The sequence below is a fragment of the Varanus komodoensis genome, unplaced genomic scaffold (assembly GCF_004798865.1).
Source record: "Varanus komodoensis strain SLA01 unplaced genomic scaffold, ASM479886v1 scaffold4, whole genome shotgun sequence".
Lineage (NCBI taxonomy): Eukaryota > Metazoa > Chordata > Lepidosauria > Squamata > Varanidae > Varanus > Varanus komodoensis.
This window is the reverse complement of record NW_025335941.1, coordinates 56,179,197-56,197,517: the sequence shown is the minus strand read 5'-3', so window position 1 is coordinate 56,197,517 and position 18,321 is coordinate 56,179,197. Positions and strand designations below refer to the sequence as shown.

Below are 18,321 nucleotides of genomic sequence, written 5' to 3'. Positions count from 1 at the left end.
TCCGGCTGCGGCATATCCAGTATGGCCCTGATTTTTTCTGGGTCAGACTTCAAACCCACCACTGAAAGGATATGACCATGAAAGCGGACCTCTTTGACCTTGAACTGCAGTTTTTCACGCCAAGTCTGTTTCACTTGCCTACAATGATTCAACAGGTCCAGCAGTTTGCGATCATGATCTTGCTCTGCTTCTCCATCTGTATCACCACAGCCAACTACAAGTATGTTATCAGCTATTGACTCAATACCTTTAAGTCCGGCCAATAATTCGTGTTGTTTACGTTGATACACCTCTGGTGCAACTGAGACTCCAAAAGGCAGTTTGAGCCACCTTTTCCTGCCCCAGGGAGTCCAGAAGGTTGTCATGTAGCTACTTGCAGTATCCAACTTACACTGTAAAAATGTGTCCCAGGCATCAACAAGTATGAACAGACGAGCTTTAGGCAGCTTGTACAAAACATCCTCGAGAGCTGGCATTATGTAATGAGATCGTTTCAGTGCCTGGTTCAAAAATTTGGGATCTATACATATCCTTAGCTTATCAGGCTTCTTTGCAATCACCATATTACTAATCCAATCAGTTGGTTCAGTCACTGGTGCGATATGACCATCAGCCTCATACCGGTCAAGCTGTGCCTTAACTGCCTCTTCAAGGCCACTGGCACATTGCATGGTGCACGTTGGATTGGAAGGACATTCACATCAAGGTCAAAATGAACTTCCCCCAGAACAGATTTAACAGGCCCTGTAAAAACATCACCAAATTCCTGTAGTAACAGTTGTTTTGTCAAGGGCCCTTTAAATTGATTGTCCATCGCATTGAGCTCTGCAGGGATGGAGAAATGCATCAGGCCCAGACACTCGCAGGTTGAGCCAGACAACAGTGGCTTTTGGCAAGCTTCCACAATTTCAAACTCTAGCTTGTGTGTCAGTCCACGTACGGCACATTCTGTCCTGAACAGTCCAAGAGATTTCATAATTTCACCTGAGTATAACTTTAGTTTGGTGTCACTTGGCAGTAGAGGTACTTCCGGTGCTAATGTCATTTTGTTTCTCAAGCACATCACATCACATGTCGCTCCCGAATCGAGCTGGCAGGATTGAGGCTTATTATTCAATATTAAAGTGACAAACCATTTCTTTCCTCTGGATTGCAGAGCACCGATTAATTCACTGCTGTATATCATTTCAGCGATGCGTGGCTCCTCCTCATATGCAGGCGCATCCTCCATAGTGTGTAATTTCCCAGATGACACTTGTTTTTTACTTGACAAGTAAACTTTAGCGAAATGATTTGCTCTTCCACAAGACCTACAAAACTTCCCATATACTGGACACTGCTCTTTAATTCTTTGATGCACGGTCCCACAATATTTGCATGCTGTAGAGTTGGCAGTATCTGCGCTAAGCATGTGTTGCTGTCCTTGCGGTTTGCTTATGTGCCCTCGCTGCATTGCAGTGTTTCTGCTGTCACTCTGTCTGTCCTGTTCCATCACTTTCAGATGTCTGTCAGTGAGCTCTGCTGTATGACACGTTTCAATAGCTGTGTTTAGCGTTAAGTTGCGCTCTCTTAGAAGACACCTGCGTGTGCTCTCACTAGATATATGTACTATTGTATTTCAATGTATTTTATCATGTTGTAAGCCGCCCCGAGGTTTCGGCAAGGGGAGGCATAGAAATGTTATAATAATAATAATAATAATAATAATAATAATAATAATAATAATAATATATAAGAACAATTTTGTCCCATATTAGTTCATCTTTCAGGGTGCCATATTCACAAGTTGCTGCTTTTTCTCGTAAGCGAGTAACAAAGTTGTCAAGGGATTCTCCCTCCTCTTGTTTGCAGCATCCAAACACATATCTTTCATAAATGACATTTTTAGCAGGTTTGAAATAAGCTTCTAGTGCATCCAGAATGGCTGTAACATTCTCCTGCTGCTCTGCTGAGAGGTTCAGATTGTGCTTATACACATGCCTGCCTTCACTGCCCATGACTCTTCTCAGAGTGGCTGCCTGCACTGCCGCAGGTTTCACATTCAGCCCTGTAGCCAGGGAATAGTTCTCCAATTCAGCTCTGAAAGCTTCCCAGTTGCTACTACAATTCCCACTGATTTTCATCCCCTCTGGGGGAGGTATGCAATTCATGGCAGCCATGTGGTTGGTAGGCCTCACAGCCCTCCAGGAGCAGAAAACGCACTGTGAACGGTCTCAAACTGTAACTCACAAATCAGTGCTGTGTCCAGGGGCTGCTGCACTCCAAACAAGAGGCTCTATCCAGATTCAAGTCACTTCTGACACCATGTTTCATGTACAAAACAGACAACACTGCAAGCTGTTAGTCCGAGGAGTCATGAAGCACTGTCTTATTATTACATCCGGGTCAAAGGTAAGAAAAGTATAAGAGCAATGCAATATTGCCATTAGTAGTTACAAGCACAGTATTTGTACAGTAACTCCATAACATCTTCCATGTGAAAAAATGCAAGGTACAGCCATGACGTTGTAGACAAGGCACAATGTTCTGCCCCATTTAAGCCAGACAAAACAGTTTCTACTGTCCTGAAATATTCAGGATGGGGTGGGGTGTAAATAGAACCCAAACTGTGGATTTATCTTCTGGTTGAATAAACATCACTTCTAGAAAGTAGACATATGGGGACCAAAAGTAATTTAGCTCAGAAATTGATCCCTGGCAATTGTGTGCAAATTACCTTACATCCTTGTCAATTTCAGTACCGATTATTATTCCCATGGACAGGTGAAACAAGGGAATTGACCAGAAATCTACACCTATTGGACAGCCTGAAGAACACACTTGTGAAACAATAAGAATACTTTTGCAAAGTTTTCTAGGACCAAAGCCCTCACCAAAAATAACCAAAAACTCAACACCAATTTGCATTCCTGAGGTTCAGATTTTATTTTATTTCTTCATAACGGGGAGAGAGAGAAGACAAGTCCTGCCACAAGGACAGTGGGTTAGCAGCTGGGAGATTGAAGGGGAAGGAGCCAGGGCAAACCTGCTCATCTGCTTGGTGCACCAGGGGTTGTTCTGCAAACAAGTCACACAGTGTAGCCTATTCATATGGTAGTTAATTGTGCCTTGGAAACCTACCCACTGCAAGTAGGACTAAATCTGGATCCAGCCCACTGATTTGCATTTTTCTTTTCATTTGCTTATGACTTTACATTTGCTAATTGCTCTGGATTGACAAATTGCCACCACATGATTGATCTTAGGCATAAGTTCCATGGAGGTAAGTGTGCATAATGCGCACAGAAGTGAGGTAGGTGTGCACAGAACTGGAGCTGAGCAGAGCAGTTGCAAGTGGTGTGTGACGGAGGCGTGACAAGGGAGATCTGCCGCGGTGTTCACAGCCTGGTGGTTTGCACAAACCATGATGGAGGTGTGTGGGTGTGTTGGGAGGAAGTCTTTTTTTTCCTCTGGAAGAGTGGCATTTTTAAACTGCCCCTTGTGTTGGAGCACACCACCTACCAGCCGTGCTTCTGCCTTTAGGAGAGAGCCTGGTACGGCCCCATTTGCCTTCCAAGCCTCTCCACGTGCCAATTCAGAGCACTGGGGGGGGTTAGTATTGTTTTCTTAATTTGTGAATACATTTCCACATACTTGGGAAGTCCCTCAAATATGCTGAAACTGCAACCTGTATTTTTGGACCGCCTCGTTTCCTTGCCAAGTGAATAAGCCGCAGACCACCCAAATTTAGCTTCAGAAGGAACGAGTGAAAACTGCAGCAAAATGTTGCAGCCTGTTGAAGTCAAGTCAGTCAGCCATACTCTGTGCTGGGATTCTGCCTGCTCCCCATCGCAGGTTTTTGATTTTCACCCTTCAGCAGAGACTCATCATTCTGCAGCCATTGGGCATACGCAGTCCTCACTGGGGTGTGTGTAGGGTGGAAAGGTTTGTGTGGGGTGTTAGAGATTCCCCAAAAGTTCAGTTTTTCTTTTCTTTGCTTTGCTCCAAGCATGTTGATACCTTCAGCTTTTTTCTCGGTGGTCTTATTTTGGCTACAATCCTGTTGGTGCTTATGAGCTACGCTTGCTATTAGATGATACTACCTTCAAATACGCTGTTTACTTATAATACCCTCCTCCATAGGGTATATGGAGCTATCCTCCATAAATGTACCTATTTTTATTTTTAATAACATCTGTTTAAGTGGGTGGCCAGCACCTTTCTATCTGGCGAGGCATCAACTGAGTTAGCACTACTACAAATGAAGAAATCTTCCCAACACCAGGTACCAGGAAATTTTACTGGGTAACCCTGAGTTTTAAAACGTTTCCACATTATTCTTGGTTAGTTTCTTTGTGTACCCTTTGATTTCAAAGGGGAACCAGATAAAACTAAAGTATAAACTCAGAAAATCTTAAACAAAGCACATGACCATTTCATTCTGAATTGTGTTTCTCATATATGTTTTGGATTATTTCCATAGTTATAAGTATCTTCTGTGGTTCTTCTTCCTATAAATATACAGCAACACACACTATCCGGACTGCACACATTGTTGTGTCTAGTTGTTGCTTGGAATCACCCTTCTTTGCAGTTGGTCACACGCCTGCGATATCGGTCTACAATAAAGCAAAGAGAGAGAGAAATGAGTTAAGGTTATGACCAGATGATTTGATTTTTTGCAGAAGGTCGGTTGTACTGAGTAGTGTCTTTGATCTAGCAAAGGCCTCAGCTAACTGAAGAGGAGAAACATTTTTTCCCTGTGACCTCTTCATCTGAAGCACCCGTGGCACCTGGATGCTCAGACCCCTGGAGGAGTTTTTGGGGAGAACACTGGGCTAAAAGAGAAGGAGAAACTGTCAGCCGTTGCCTGCCTTCTTTCTTTAGCAGAGTGACCTTCACTGAACAAAAGTCCTTCTGTAACTTGATGGGTGCAGCTGGATTCAAACTGATATTTATTGGCAGGCTTTTGTCAAAGCAACAGATACGAACAGGATTCTACAGGACGCTGGGATCCCGGCACATGGTCTACTGCATGCAAGCCAGGTTTGCGCAACATAGTTTGAAGAGCTATGGGGGTTGAACATGCTGTTCAGCGGTTTTCCCACAGGGTGGTTTATAAGCCCCTCCCCTGCAGGGTATAGCCATGGCTGTGGCCACCCTAACTAGCCATGGCTTGTTATAGGGTTTAATAACCCCACTCTGGCTTATTTACAAGGTTTGCTAAGCCACCAGGGGGTTGGGTTAGCATGTGCATGAACTCTGCCGCCTCCCCTGGCATGGTTTCTAAGCTACCCTGAGGTGGCTTGTACACCCTCCCAACTAGCCATGGCATGTTCAGCCTTGAGAAGAGAAGACTGAGGGTGGGTATGATATCCCTCTAGAAGTACCCCAAAGGCTGTCACGGAGAGGAAGGACAAGATCTCTTCTTGCTAACGCCAGAGTGTAGGACATGGAATAATCAAGTCCATTTGCAACAACTCAGATTCAGACTGGACATCAGGAAAAGCTTCCTCACTGTCAGATGAATACACACTGGAACCAGCTGCCTGGAGAGGTGGTGGGCTCTCCCACACTGGAGACATTCAAGGAGAAACTGGGCAGCCATCTGAGTGGGATGGTGTAATGCGGTGTCCTGCAAGAGCAAGGGGTTGGACCCGATGGCCTTCATGGCCCCTGCCAACTCTACTCTTCTATGATTCTATTGTAGTGCTTAGAAAATCCTTCACAGCTTGGAGTGTGAACCTGGATGACACACTAAGCCACGGCCAAGCCAAAAATTGGAGCTGGAGTCCTTTATTGCCACTCTGGCCAAGGGACCCCAGCTGACGACAGTGGTCAAAGTGCCTAAGAGGCACTTTGCATGGTGGGACCAGATTCCCCGGTGCTCCTGCAATGCCAGAGGGAGAGCAGGATTGCACCTGTGGCAGAGAAACCAGCCAGCCACTCAGCCTCCCTGGCTGTTAAAAGGCCATGTGGGCCAATGTGGGGAGTGAGAAAGTTGGCTGCTTGGGGCACACGTCTGCTGGCTGGTCAACAAAGAAGAAGCAGGAGGAGGAGGAGGGTGCAAGAGGAAGCCTGGGACTGTGGGCCATTCCAGGACTCTGAGATGCCAGAAGGAGAGATGCTGATCTCATGGTGAGATTCCCCAGGTGGGGAAAGAACCCAGAGGCAGTGCTGGTGGGAAGGAACAGGAGAGTTTCTCAGATTCAGGCCAGGTGAGCACAGCTCTTGACCACCGGATGGATTGTCAGCAGAGCAGGATGGCTCAATTAGAGGACCGGCATGTAGAGGGGAGGTGGGCTCATTTCCAAAAGCCCCCTCCCAAAGGGAAGGGGCCCTGGCATGCTCATAAGGAGAGTTCTTGCAGGTGAATATGGATTGTGTTCAACGAACCACTCTGCGCATGCTCAGAGACTCCTTCTGGGTGTTTGCACATCTGGAATACACTTTGATCAATGAAGAACATTTTGCAAGAAAGGTCTGTGGCTTGGATGTGTGAAGGGAGGAAGCCTAGCTCAGCCTAGCTCAGGAAGGGCAGCAGCAGTGCCTCTGCTCAAGCAATTAATCCCACAGGTGGACGATGTGCTGTTATTTGAAATACCTCTTTTGGTGACTTGCTTTCGAAAATCAGCACTCACCTTCCTTTTCCGCAAGCATGAGCTGCCTACGGCCCCCACAAGCACGTTGACAAGCTGAGCGAGGCAGAGGATCGCTTCTGCTGTTCCGATGGCCAACAGGAGGGAAAACAGAATCGTGTTCCAAAGGACAATGTTTTCAGGGGTTTTGCAAATGCTCCAGCTTGTCTGGTTAAACAGATAGTTGTCTCTACAAAGGGAAGGTTCAGAAATGTTTGGGAGGTATTTTTAAGGAAATGTCCCATTTAAAAGGCACATTGTTAATAAGAGTTCAATGCATTCTCACCTGGCTCCAGAAGGTGGGGAAAGCAGAACATCAGCCAGATACATAGGTAAGCTTTTTCTGAAACTTAAAGTTTGTTTGCTAGACCTTGTCATTAGGGCTGTGAGAGGAATCTCTTTTGGAGGTGAGCATCTGTCAGATTCTGCAGACTTGATTCTCCAGAATCTGATCCACTTTGCTGTGGCTACAACTTCAAACCCCCGGCATGCAGATTTGATGCAGATTTGTATAAAATTTTGCCTAAATAGCACACCATTTTGCAAGCAATTCTAATATACTGCACTTTAAAATGTTATTTTCATTCATCCATTCTGTGCCATTTTCCCCTAATATAGGGCAATTTTGTGTTTGATTGGAGGAGCGCAAATTTATAAGGATAACTGAGTTTCTGCTTATGTATTAGTTCTAAAGTGTGAAATTATCAAATGAATTTCCCTCCCTACTTGCAAGTACAGGGAGAGGTGCTCAGGTTCCCATTTGCCTGGAATATACTAAGACCATCTCAGCTTTTCCAGTCAAATGCTCAGAAAGTCTCTGTACAGCCACCCTCTGACTCTCCATCCAGCATCAGGCAGCCTCACGCGGAGGACTAACAGAATTGGCACCCTCATGTGGCGAGATGCTGCCATTACAGGCATGGCTGCTATGTTCCGTCACCCAGGGCTTGGTCCTGTGCGTGTTTAGACAGAAAAAGCCCTGGCTGGGGGACAAGGAGCCGTAGGAGCTTTTCCTGACTCAGCATGCACAGCGCTACACCTTTCTCGCTGACTAAGAAGTTGGCCTCATTAACTTAGCAGCAGGTTATTTGTGTGTGTGTGTAAACACTGAAGAGGGCAAGCCCCCCTTTAAGTTACTTCCAGGTAAGGTTTTTTATCACCCTTTCTTATGCATGGAATTTTGTAGTGCTCCAAATGTCATTGACTTCCCCATGTAGCCCTTCTAAGTTTTCCCACCTTTTCGTCCATCTTTTGGTCGTATTGCATCCATTAAGGAAGGAAAGATGGAGCAGCTACATGGCGCCTTCTGAGGAAGTCCTCTGTCTGGAAGCACCTGTGCAAGAGGCAGCCCCTCCTAAGTGAGAGGTGAGGCCTTTCTCATTAGGAGGAAATGCCCAGGGCTGGCCTTACCATTAGCTGGAGTGAGGCAGCTGCTGGGAGATGCTGGCAGCATTTGGGAGGAGAAATTTGTGTGCTGGGCAACTTGCCTCATTGGTGCCTGAACCAGCTTGCTGCTGGCTGGAAGAGGAGGCTGTCCCAGCTTCGGTGCAAAAGAATGATTTAATTGCCAGTTCAGGCATGGAATGGGAGGCAGAGACACCTTGTTCGCCTCAAGCCAATTGGGCTGGGCCTGAAATGCATCTTCCAAGTTCATAAGGGGGAGGGGAAAGTCTCTTGTATGCTCATCTTCTAAAAGCAAAGAACTGTTGTTTTACTCATACGTAAGTATATTTACATGCAATCGATTACTCAATGATGCACTAAAATGTGATTAATTGGCTCAAATTCTGTTATTGGGTGACATCCCTAATTATACGGCTCCAATGTCATCCAAGCCCCTCAAAGGGCTGTAGACATGCTCCTGCACAAGGATAAATGTTTTTTGCAAATCCTCCAAGTCTGGTGGAAGATAGCCAAGGATATGTGACAATAGATAAAGGTTGGTTCAGAACATCATGAGCACAAAGGAGACAATGGTAAAGGTTAGACATTGAAAAAAATTGTCAACTAATATATGAGGTTGAAAAAATATTCCAGCCTTGGAAGGGGGAGATTTTCACTCTTGATGTCTGGAAGGATCAGCAGATCAGACTGGATTCTACAGTTCTAAGAAGCATTTGGAGAATCTAACGGCTCGTGTGCATTGCAGATTATTTCTATTTTCCTGGAAGTGCCCCAGATTTATGACTAATCAAAAGGGACCCCCTTCTTCCTGCTACCTGGTAAACTTATGGAAGGGGGAAAGAATAGACGGATTGATGGGGATAAACAAGAGAATAGAATGTGTATTTGGGGGGGAATTAGTTCAGGTTGGCTTGGGAGCAGGGGCCAGTGCAGTGCAGGGGAGGAGTCCAGGATGGAGCAGGGGTGTGGATGGGCAGAGGGTCTCTTGCCCAGGCCTTTCCGAACCTGCCAACAGCACTGTTACTGGGGATTATCACATACATTTAAATGCATTGCTACATCAGGAGGGAGAGCAGGCATGGCTTTTCCTGGTCATCTCCTTCCTGTCCTCCCATCCACTCCCCTGAAATCCTGGAGCCCTGCTTGCTACAGCCCTGGGGAAATGGGAGTGAACAAAAGACCTAGGGAAGAGGGAAGCAGGCGATATAGCGGCCCCATCCTTGCAGCTGCAGGGTCTCCAGAGGTCTAGTACCAGAAATGCAACATTGTGGATGGAAGCAGGGATGCTCCGGCATACTCACACCCAAGTGTCATTCCTGAAAGGGTAGATGTACACATCCCCACCGACGTCACAGAGGGGACCACTGATCAGCCCCAAGGATGAGATGATCACACAGTAGACTCCTCCAGCAGCCCCCAAGATAGCAAAGAGGATGGAGAGCACCACCTGGAACAGGGAAAGACCCCCTGGGGTCAGAGGCGAACATACCATCGGAGGCAGAGCAGTTTGAGGTGTACGTGATTTGGAGCAAGGAAAGGTCCAAGCTGCCTCTTCTCTCCTGCCTCCCCAGTCCTAATCATGCACGTTCATCCCGGGCTGTACCCCACCCAAACCGCTTTGTTTTCAGCAGGAGCAAACAAACCCGAATGACACCCCTTTGCATGTAATGCAAGACTGGGCAACTTCTGGAGATGCTTTGGGCCACCCCAGGCTGACCCCATGGTGGGCCACAGCGCTCCTGCGGCTGCTATGGCTCCGCAGCAAACTCAGCAGCAGCAAAAGCAAATGGGGGTTTGCCCCCAGAGTCAGCAAATTTCAGTGCTGTGCAGGAGAAGGGAGGCCACGGGCCCATCCATACAGTGACAGGCACTGGAGGTTCCGTGCTGCCCCCCTCCTTCTGCCCCCCCCCACTGCTTCTGCTGCACCAAACCCCATCTAGATTATTGGCAGGGAGGGGATGCGCAGGCTCATTCCACAACTCCGACAGTTTAAGGGAAAATATTTTAAAATACAGGCCTCCGAATTTGGAAGTGCAAGATGCATATGAGTTTTAAGAGGTCGGGGAAAGAGAAAAGAAATGTGGAAATACTACATGGCATACTGTTTTGGATAGGTATGCAGGCACAGGTAAGCACAGTTCATTTGAATGGCACACCCAGTGGAGACGAGGCGGGCGGAGGGGTGTGGATTTTAGGAAAGCGGCTTGCCGTCATGGGCACAGGCCATTCTAACGCATCCAGCATCCCGTCCAGGTACCCCTGCAGTGTCTACCAGAGCTGGAGCTTGGTCTATATGAACAGACTGGAAGCAACAATGGCAGCACTGAAGCTGTCGCACTTTGGATGCATCATGAGTAAGACGAGACTCCATGGGGGAGACAGTGGTGTAAGGGAAAGTTGAACCCAGAAGAAGGGGAAGACCAAATATGAAATGGATCAACTCCATTAAGGAAGTGACTGCCTGGAGTTTGCCAGAGTTGGGTAGGCTTGTGAAGGGCAGGGCATTCTGCAGGGCTTTCTCTCCTAGGGGCAGCTTACCTTGGAGAGGACTTGATGGAAAAGAACAACAACAGCCCCGCTGTCTGGATGTAAGCTTAGTAAGACCCTCCCTTACATCTGAGGCCAATACTGAGCCGAGCTGAAAATGTCAACTGCATGTCTGGCTTCTGAGAAAAAGGCAAACTCTGTGTTGGGCATAATTAGGAAAGGAATTGAAAATCAGACTGCCAAGGTCTTACTCCCTCTATACCAATCTGTGCTGGAGTGGCACTCAGAATACTGTGTACAGTTCTGGTTACCAGCCCTGAAGAAAGATATCCTGGACTTGAAAACAGTACAGAAGAAAGCAGCTAAAATGATCAAGGAGCAACTCCCTAATGCGAAACACTTACAGCCGCTGGGATTGCTTGGCTTAGAAAAAAGGCGATGCAATGATAGAGGAGTGGAGAGTCATGCATGGCGTGGAAACTATGGATAGGGCAACCTCTCTCTCCCTCTCCCATAATACAAGTACCCAATGGGGTCATCCCATGAAACTGATTGGTGGGATGGATTCGGGAAAGATAAGAAGATGTACTTCTTTACGCGATGCATAGTTAAATTATGAGAGTCGTTTCCACAAGTTGTGGTGAAGTCCAGCACTTTGAATGGCTTTACAAGTGGACTGGGCAAATTCATGGAGAATACAGCTATTAGCGAATAGCAGACCAGATGGCTGTATGCTGCCTCCAGTATCAGAGGCAGTCTGCCTACCTAGATTTGGGTAGGAGGGTGCGATTGTGCTCATGCCCTCCTTGTGGGTCTCCTGTCGACCTCTGGCTGGCCACTGTGTGAGCAGAATGCTGGGCAAGACGGACCCTTGGCCTGACCCAGCAGGGCCCTTCCTAACCTAGCAAACTTCTCTAAACCGGTGCCTGCTAGATATGTTGGACTGCAACCCCCAGCATTTCTGTCTAGCATCTGGAGGGCAGCAGTTCAAGGAAGGCTGTAATACAGGCACCAGCTTACCAAGGGGTAAGCTATCCTACAACAGATCTTCTTGCTCGCCTGTATTACAGAAAGGGTGGCAGGATTATTCTTTTTTAGTCAGGTTTTCCTACATTAGCCTCATGGTACATGGGCCACTTGGATTTGCGTATCATGGTCAGACTTCCAGCTGCGGTGTGTCGAAATGGGGCTGCCCTCGGTGCCTGCTGGCCAACAGGGCTTTTTCCCCGCTGAAAAGACTGGTTTGCCTCTTCGGCTAAACTTTGCTAAGAATAAAGACGAACAAGGGAGGCTGAACATCTTGTTCTGGAAAACTGGCCCAGTTTTCCCATTCATCTTTGCAAGTCTTTAATTTTGGTTAGACTCTCGGGACGCTAATAAAGATGTTGGGATTGTTCATCAAATGGGAGTTAGCAATCTTTACAAGCATGAGTAATCTTTTACTAATCATCTTGATTCCTTGAATCACTTGGAGTCAAGGTAAGCATTTATGGAATTACACTTCCAGACTATACCTTCTGTATATCTGGATGGGAAGTATGTAAAAGTTTCCATATTTCAGCAACTCTCTCTATATATATGTGATCGATTGTGTGCGTGCGTGGCTCCACATACAGAAGATGTTATGTATAACACATGCAGAAGATTTTAAATATAGTGGTGAACTCTACAGTGCTAGAAAAAGATTTCTTGTATCTTTCCTGGAAGGAATGTCTGGCAGAACTTTGGCTAGGCAGATGCATGAACTACTTGTAGTTAAACATCCTGCCATAACTAATCAAGCCACCTTATTCCCAGTGGCTGCTGGCAGGATTAGAGCAAAGGTCCCAAAAACTGTTTCTGGAGATTATATGCACGATCAGCTGATGTGAGCGGCTGGGTCAGCCTTTTTCTTTTGTGGTGCTGGTGGCACCTTGTCTGTTATGCCTTTCTGTCTTGCCACCTTTCCATTTCCCATTTAAGGTTTCCGCACCCCAGGCCTGTGTGTCGGCGTTCCCCAGTGTATGGCACTGCTTACCGTACATTTGTTGGCACAACAACCTGGTCCACCTACACCCAACATTAGAAATGCTGGCAAGAAAACCTGGGTTGGGAGGGAAGCACACACGTTAAACAATTATTGAAAAAGTAGTCATCACACAGGCTTGCAAGATTTGCCAACAGGGTGGGGAGGGGGGTTCTTGCCAGGATCAACCGATCCTGATGCTGTAGGCACCTAAGCAGCGGTGGCCAAAGAACGAGGTGGTGCTGTCCCCCATTCTATGTACAAAAGCCTGTTCGATTGGATGTGAATCATCTTTTGATGCTAGCAGGTATCAGGGTACTTTATGTAGCACAGGTGGGCTATGAGACACTCGCTTCCCTCTGCCACCTCCTCTCTCTGTCAAAGCAACAACCACAAGAAGCGTGAGCAGGCCTTGGCATTCGCTCTGCACAGTTACCACCTGCACAAGAGAGCATGAGCACACATCACCTGGACAGCTGCACCAGGCGAGAAGTATTTCTATGCGAAGTGCCATTCTCATTTCAATATTTGCATTTGTATGCATAGATTAGCAAGCACCAATATTTTTATTTATTGTGTTTGTATGCTGCCCCGTAGCCCAGGGGCAGTCTGGGCAGCTCACAGAAAATGCGATATTGTGTGAAATGCAAATATATGGGATATTTGCAGGGTATCTAAAAGACTATATTCTCCTGTATGAGCCTGCCCAGGCTCTAAGATCTTCTGGGAGGGCCCTTGTCTTGGTCCCACCACCCTCACAGGAACCCTTAGTGGCAATGCTGAACAGGGCCTTCTCAGTGGCTGCCCCGAGGCTCTGGAATGCCCTTCCCAGGCAGGCTCCATTGGCACCTTCTCTGTTGCGTTTGAAAAGCAGGCAAACCCCTTTTTGTTCCACCAGGCATTTGAGAATGGCCTGTGAGTCTGAGCTAGATCAGTTTTATTGTTAGTGTTGGTTAGTCTGGTTATCTGTTCTGTTTTAATGATTTAATTATTATTTTACTTGTGTATATTTAAATCTTTTAATTGTATACGAGTTTTAATGTTGTCAACCGCCCTTAGTTCCAATTACCAGGAATAGAGTAAATATAAATGAATGCGATGATGATGATGATGCAGATGGTGATGAAAATTGGCAGCCTCTTTTGTCCTCTTTTTTGGCCATGGATACATAGTCACCCTCCTCTATTTAGTCTGAAATAGAAAGAAAAGCCTACAATCTGCTCCTTGTGGCCATGCCAGAAATTTACACCATAAGTGAGTTGGTGTAAATTGGTGTAAACCCACCAGCAGGGGGCTGGACCTGATGGCCTTCATGGCCCCTTCCAACTCTACAGTTATATGATTCTATGAAAGGTGAGGAAAGGTGGAGTGTTCAAACCTGAGATTTGTGGCTCATTTTTCATGTAACGCTAAACTATGGTCTATGATTACATCTGAACGGGCCATCGACTCTGCTCCAGGAAACTATGGATTGCAATGAAGACACTTCCAAGTGGAAGGAGGCAAGAAACACGAGTGAGGAGAAAGCCATGTAGTTCTTTGCATTGTTAAGGGAAGTGGGGGGAAAGTTACTACAGTTCCAAGCTGTATTTATTGTATATGCACTTAGTTTACAGTTTACAGAGGAACTGTGCCTCTCCTACCTGTGAGCACCACATCTGGTCTGCAAAGAAAGACAGACAGACAGAGGAGACATGACTATTCAGCTCCATCCCAAACAAGGCTGGGAAAATGATGCGTGGCAGCTCTCTTGCATTCTTCTAGAGTGCCTGAGGCCAGCTGCTTCCCTCCAGTCCATGCTGCCAACACAGTTTGCCTCTGCGGGCCGGTTGCTGGGAGGCAAGCGTGGGCAAGCGCAGTTGCTCTCATGTCCTGCTTCTGCTTGGCCACCGAGTCAGCAGATTGCTAGGCTGGAGAGGCCTTTGTCCTGACCCTGTTTGGATCTTCTTATGCCCCTATATTCTGATATGTCCTTGGAATCTCTCCTATCTAATCTGCCTGTTTTCTCCCTTCCTCGCTTTCTTGCCTAAACACATTCCAAAGACACATACTTGCCTCAAAGGACACAACCTGTTTGTTTTGATCTTTCTCATTCATTTAAAGAGCTGGTGATTGTCCCTGTCTTTTGCTCGCACAAAGTACTTTGCTAGGAGAGCGGCATGCTGAGCAATTAGCACAGAAAGCTGGCTCTGGTTCCACTCCTTGATTGACCTGTTAAATAACAGCACCCACCTTCCCTCCTTAAAAACAGAGGGGAGTGGGGGGGAGTTTTTGTACATTCAAAATGTTTAAAGTCACATTGAGACTTGGCACAGTTGAGGAGTCACCATTCAAAGTTTTTAGTCTACTAAGCAGCTGCTTTTAACTGCAAAGCAGTAGATCAGCGCAAATAAATAGATGATATCACCAACAATTATAACCTCCAATTTAACTTTAACAAGGCTCCTGGATGGGGAGGTCATTGCTTTAATCTCCTACTACAGTAATAATGCCAGCACCAAAAAAAGCCTCAAAAATAACCCACTGGAGCCAAATGGGCCTCAAAATTTAAACAAGGGTGCCCTTCACTGGCAGTCCAGTTATCTGGTGAGGGTGTTCGAAGATAGGCTAGACATGCACATGGTGGACATGTCATGAGAGGAGCTGGCTGGAGCCAGGGGTCAGACTAGATGGCCCCGGAGGACCCCTCTGACTTGCTCTGTTTCTATGTTTCTAACTGCATCAAGATTTTTTGGGATGGAGTGGGTGCATTCTCACTACCATTACCTATTCCAGTGACGTTCCCTCTCTGCATGAATCAAGAGGCAAGAGGTTATGCTGGGAATCATCCCAGGAGAGAGAGAGAGTGCGCACCCTGAGCTACCAGCATGTGTTGGGCACGAAGCAGCTGGTGTTCAAGTGTGAATGGCACGAACCATTTGGCAAACTGACTGTGCCCTTTCTCAGGAAATAAACATACTTTACAGCAGTCGATTTCCACTCTCAGAGTGCTGCTGTCATTGTGTGGAAGGTCGATGGGTGCTCCTTCTCCGGCTGCTCTTTTGTGTACGTGTGTGACGCCAGTCAACAAGGCCTTAGGCGATTCCTGTTTGGATCTTTCACAAAAAGCCCTATTCCGAATGAGGCAAAGCCAAGCCTTCTTTATTTATGTCTTTACAGTAAGTAATTTTAGACTCTGTAGGATGTAATAGTCTTATACCCTGGATCTTTAAAGGATAATGTATATTATTTCCACTTCAAAATATACATTATATATATATATGTACATTATGTATACTTTATATGTAATATATATAAAGAATATTATATATTCTGCCTGGAGATGTCATGGGTGACATAAGAGGTATATAAATGTTTTAAATAAATAATAAAAACAATGTGGCAATCCAGGTGTGCTCCTTTTGATTACCTTCCTGCAGAGTGAGGCCCTGATATTCTGCTCCAAAGTTTCTACCCTCTTGTTTTATGAATATTTCTAGATAGTTACTTCTTTGTAAGCAATGCATTTAAAAGTGCACTGCCATTAAGGCAGTTTACCTGTCACAGAAGTACACTTGGTTCAATCTCCTGCTCAGGTGAGCTCAGATCAAGAGCAATTGCCTTTGCATTTGAAAAAATGGATGTTCAATGCAAAGATGCATTTGCCTAGCCCTGTGCCACAGTCTTTCAGGCCAGCCTCTTGCTGGGGGTTTTTGGAAGGATAAAAGCGACAATGTGGTCTGGTAGCAGCCTTGGGACTCTGGCGACCTGGGTCCCAGTAGCCACTCAGCCATGATTCTTACTGGGTGACTTTAGGCCAGTCACAGATTCTCAGATTCTCAACCTCACAGGGTTGTTGTGAAGATTAAACGGAAAGAAGGATCATGGAAGCTGCCTTGGGTTTCTTGCAAGAGAAAAAGGGCACAATGTAATGTAGCAATAGTAATAATAATAATAATTCTTACATGCCTAAGGATACAAATATCTTGGCTAATGCAAAACAAAAATCAACTTGATACACGTTACAAGGAAAAGATCAAACAATAAATACACTCAAAAATAGTCATTTTCTCTGCCTTTCCCAGGAGCACTGTTCCCTGAAACACTGGAAACTGTATTTTTGTGCATAGGATAAAGGACAGTTGCAATAGAATTCTCTGCAAACAAACGAAAGAAGCCACAACAATTAACTTTATATAAAACTGATACAGGTTTGTTCTGTAGATAGGCCATGAAACAGACATTCTTCAGGTATCCTTTTCCAACATACTGGAACACACATCATGACAACGAGCCCTTTCTCCTACCAGTATTCCAGCTCCCAGAATACCATGGAAAAACCAGACCAGGTCAGTGATCCTGCGCGGTTCCAGCACTTCTCCGTTGGGGAAGTAGAGCAGGAGGTTGGAAATAATGGCACAGACAGCAAGCGGAAGCAGAGCAATCCCGATGCCTTTGGAGCACTTTCCAGTACCCATCCTGTATCTCTCCCTCTCCTTGCAAAAAGAAATGGAAATAAAAAGAAAGAAAACCTTGAAGGAATGTGAAGGCATCACGGGGCGACCTCAGCAGTGCCTTTTGAGTGTGGGAAGGAGCTGTCCATGGTGCTGAAGTGAGGCCCTGCGTCCTGCTTCATGGGTGAGGGAGATGGGCAGAATTATGCATGGTGTGGAGAAGGTGGCGAGGCAGGCATTTTGACCCTCCCCTACCAACACTAGAAGCCAGGATCAGCCCCTGAAGCTAGGGAGTCAGGTCAGATAAAGGGAAATACTTGTCCACACGGTGTTTGGAATGAAGCCGAATCACTACAGCAAGATGGAGTGAGACCAAGCCAGCAAGGATAAGGCTCTCATTGGCTAATAATGCCAATGACGAATTTCAATATCAGAGGCAGGATGCTGTGCAAGCAGTGGCTGGGGAACATGGGCAAGAGGGTTCTGTTGCATTTCTCTTCTGCTTGTGGATTCTCATGGACAGCTGGTTAGCCAATGCTGAACTAAATGGCCCCTTGTTCTGATTCACCATGTCTCTTCTTATGCTATATAGTCTTAATCCTTTGGACAGAGATATCAAGCTTTGTGCAGGATGCACAACAGCTGAGAAATGGCTGAACCTGTGTGGAGTCGTGGTTTAAAGTGCAAGACTGGGAGTCAGGAGATCTGGGTTCTAGTCCTCACTCACCCTCACTGGGTGATTGCATCAGTCACAGACTCTCAGCTCAGCCTACCTCACAGGGTTGTTGTTGTGAGGATAAGACTGAGCTGAGAAGGAAAATTATACAAGTTGCCCTGTGTTCCTTGAAAGGAAAACAGTGGGATTAAAATAAACTACCAGTGGTCAGGGGACAGATGAGTCCCAGGAGGGCTGGGTTTGGTTCCATGCTTCCAGGATTATGACTACTCAGTGACCATTCTTTTGTTAGGCAACTTGCTCCTGGGTGTGTCTGGATGACCTCAAGCTCACATTCTATTTTACAAGTTACACATAAGTAGACCTATAATCAAGTCCTTCTAGGACAGTGCCAGAATCAGAATATTTTTTAAGACAGCAAAATTTCAGCCTCTATACTTTTCATTCTGTAAACCAAAACATGTTTTGGAGAAATTTCCCCAAATGTGCATGAGAATATCTATGCTTGTATGTATGTAGGTAAGTCCTGCCTCTGTTCATTGAAGGAACTCGAAGTGGCTTGCATAATTCTCCTCCTCCTCTCCCTTTTATCCTCACAACAACAACCCTGTGAGGTAGAGAATGAGTCACTGGCCCAAAGTCACTCAGTGTGCTTTGTGACCAAGTGGGGACAAGAACATTGATCTCCCAGATCCCATT

At 46.1% G+C, this 18,321-nt stretch overlaps 1 protein-coding gene across 1 annotated transcript; it reads right to left on the bottom strand.

Annotated features, from left to right (window-relative positions):
- Positions 1-4,577: 4,577 nt before the first annotated feature.
- Positions 4,578-16,970, bottom strand: LOC123029498 (transmembrane 4 L6 family member 1-like). Its single transcript, XM_044442597.1, has 5 exons — positions 16,800-16,970; positions 12,526-12,591; positions 9,323-9,468; positions 6,621-6,807; positions 4,578-4,598 (listed from the first exon to the last, which is right to left on the bottom strand). The coding sequence occupies exons 1-5, from the start codon at positions 16,968-16,970 to the stop codon at positions 4,578-4,580; spliced, it is 591 nt and encodes a 196-aa protein (XP_044298532.1).
- Between the last annotated feature and the right edge of the window lie 1,351 nt (positions 16,971-18,321).